At 67.9% G+C, this 1,542-nt stretch overlaps 1 protein-coding gene across 1 annotated transcript in view; it reads left to right on the forward strand.

The window, feature by feature from the left end:
- Positions 1-258: 258 nt before the first annotated feature.
- The window catches only part of H696_04835 (hypothetical protein), a gene marked incomplete at its 5' end in the record, with an annotated part of 5,270 nt that continues 3,986 nt past the window's right edge, over positions 259-1,542 (forward strand). Inside the window, 2 exons of the mRNA XM_009498700.1 lie at positions 259-976; positions 1,182-1,334. Coding sequence (XP_009496975.1) covers positions 259-976; positions 1,182-1,334 — 871 coding nt within the window. The remainder of the gene's footprint in view (positions 977-1,181; positions 1,335-1,542) is intronic.

Below are 1,542 nucleotides of genomic sequence, written 5' to 3' on the forward strand. Positions count from 1 at the left end.
CCCCCCATCTCCATCCACAAGAGAGCGAGAGCCTGGCCGCCTCCTCCCACGCGCTCCTCTCCCCCCACCCCCTCTCCTGCACGGCGAGTTCCGCTCCCCTTCCCCGGACGTCACATGACCCATTTCGAGTATCCCTCCCCCGAGCAGTCCGCTCAGTCGCCTCGCTCGCCGCCCCCCCTTGACCACAGTGAGCACCGGATGGGTCGATCGGGCGGAGCCTGGCCGGATCAGCCTGCCACGGGGGACTACCACGCGCCCATGAAACCCGGCTCCCTGACGCAGATCTCTGCCGGCGGGATTGCCACTCCTTCCTCGACGGCCAGCACGTCGTCCTCCGGCTCGCCGCACGGGCAGCCGCTGTTGTATGGCCACTCGCAGCCGCCGACGGCCCTGGTGTCGCCGGCCCTGACCGCCGGCTCCGGCATCGAGCATGATGCCTTCCACCCCTCGGCGCAGCAGTCGCCCGGCTACCTGCACCAGCATCCGGGCCAGTCGCCGATGATGATGGCCCCGGGGCCGGGCGGTGCCGCCGGGCCCAGCATGGCCACCTCCCCGGTGCAGCACCCCTTCGCCGCGGCTCCCGGCATGGTGTACCACCCGGGTGGCCAGTATCCTCCCCATCATGCGGGCGGTCCGACCGGCGGCATGTACACGGCTGGCGGATCCGCCATCCCGGGCTCCGGCCTGGCCGTCACCTCGCCCCTGGTCATGCCGTATCCCGGGAGTAAGGTCGGCCCGAATACCGGCGGGATGGGCGGCGGCGGCAGCAGCAGCAGCAGCAGCAGCAGCAGCAGCAGCAGCGCCAGCGCCCCCTGGTACAGTGGGCTCATGCGCTTCGCGCCCCGGATGCCCGATCGCTTCGGCCTGCTGGCTGGCTGCACCATTGGCGTCATGGGCTCCTTCCTGCTATATGGCCTGATTCAGGAGCGTCTGATGACGCGCCCCTATGCCCCTGGCGTTTTCTTCCGGGACACTGGTGCGTGTTTTTCGAGGCCTTCCTTTGTTTGTTCCACTCCCCCCCCCCTCCCCCCGCTCAATCCCATCGGTCGCGGCCTGCCCCTGGCGATGTTTCCTCCCCCCTCCCCCTTTTCGAGAGCACCGATGTGTCTTCCTTCACACGTACTGACATGCCCACCGCCTCGATCCGCCCCGCTCTCTTCCCCGTCCGGCATGTGCCGCAGCCTTCCTTGTGCTGTGCAACCGACTGGTGGCCATTGTCATTGCCCTGGTGATGCTGGCTCGGCGCCGGGAGAACTGGCGCCCGATGGCCCCCCTCAGCAGCTTCTTCCTGGTGTCCATCACCAACGTCCTGGCCACGTTCTGCCAGTATGAGGGTGCGCTTGACGTCTGTCCTTGTTGCGAAGGTGCAGGGGGGGGGGGGAAGCACATGCATATATGCATGTCTGACCTGCGGGGGGTTGGGGGCGAGCCGGGGGGAGGGGGAGGGTGCATACATGCTCGGAGTATTATACCCCCCCTCGCGACACCACATCACTCACCACTTGTCCCTTCCCTGTGGAACCGCCTTGCCGCCGTGTTGTC

The sequence above is a fragment of the Fonticula alba genome (assembly GCF_000388065.1).
Source record: "Fonticula alba strain ATCC 38817 unplaced genomic scaffold supercont2.8, whole genome shotgun sequence".
NCBI classification, from domain to species: domain Eukaryota; order Rotosphaerida; family Fonticulaceae; genus Fonticula; species Fonticula alba.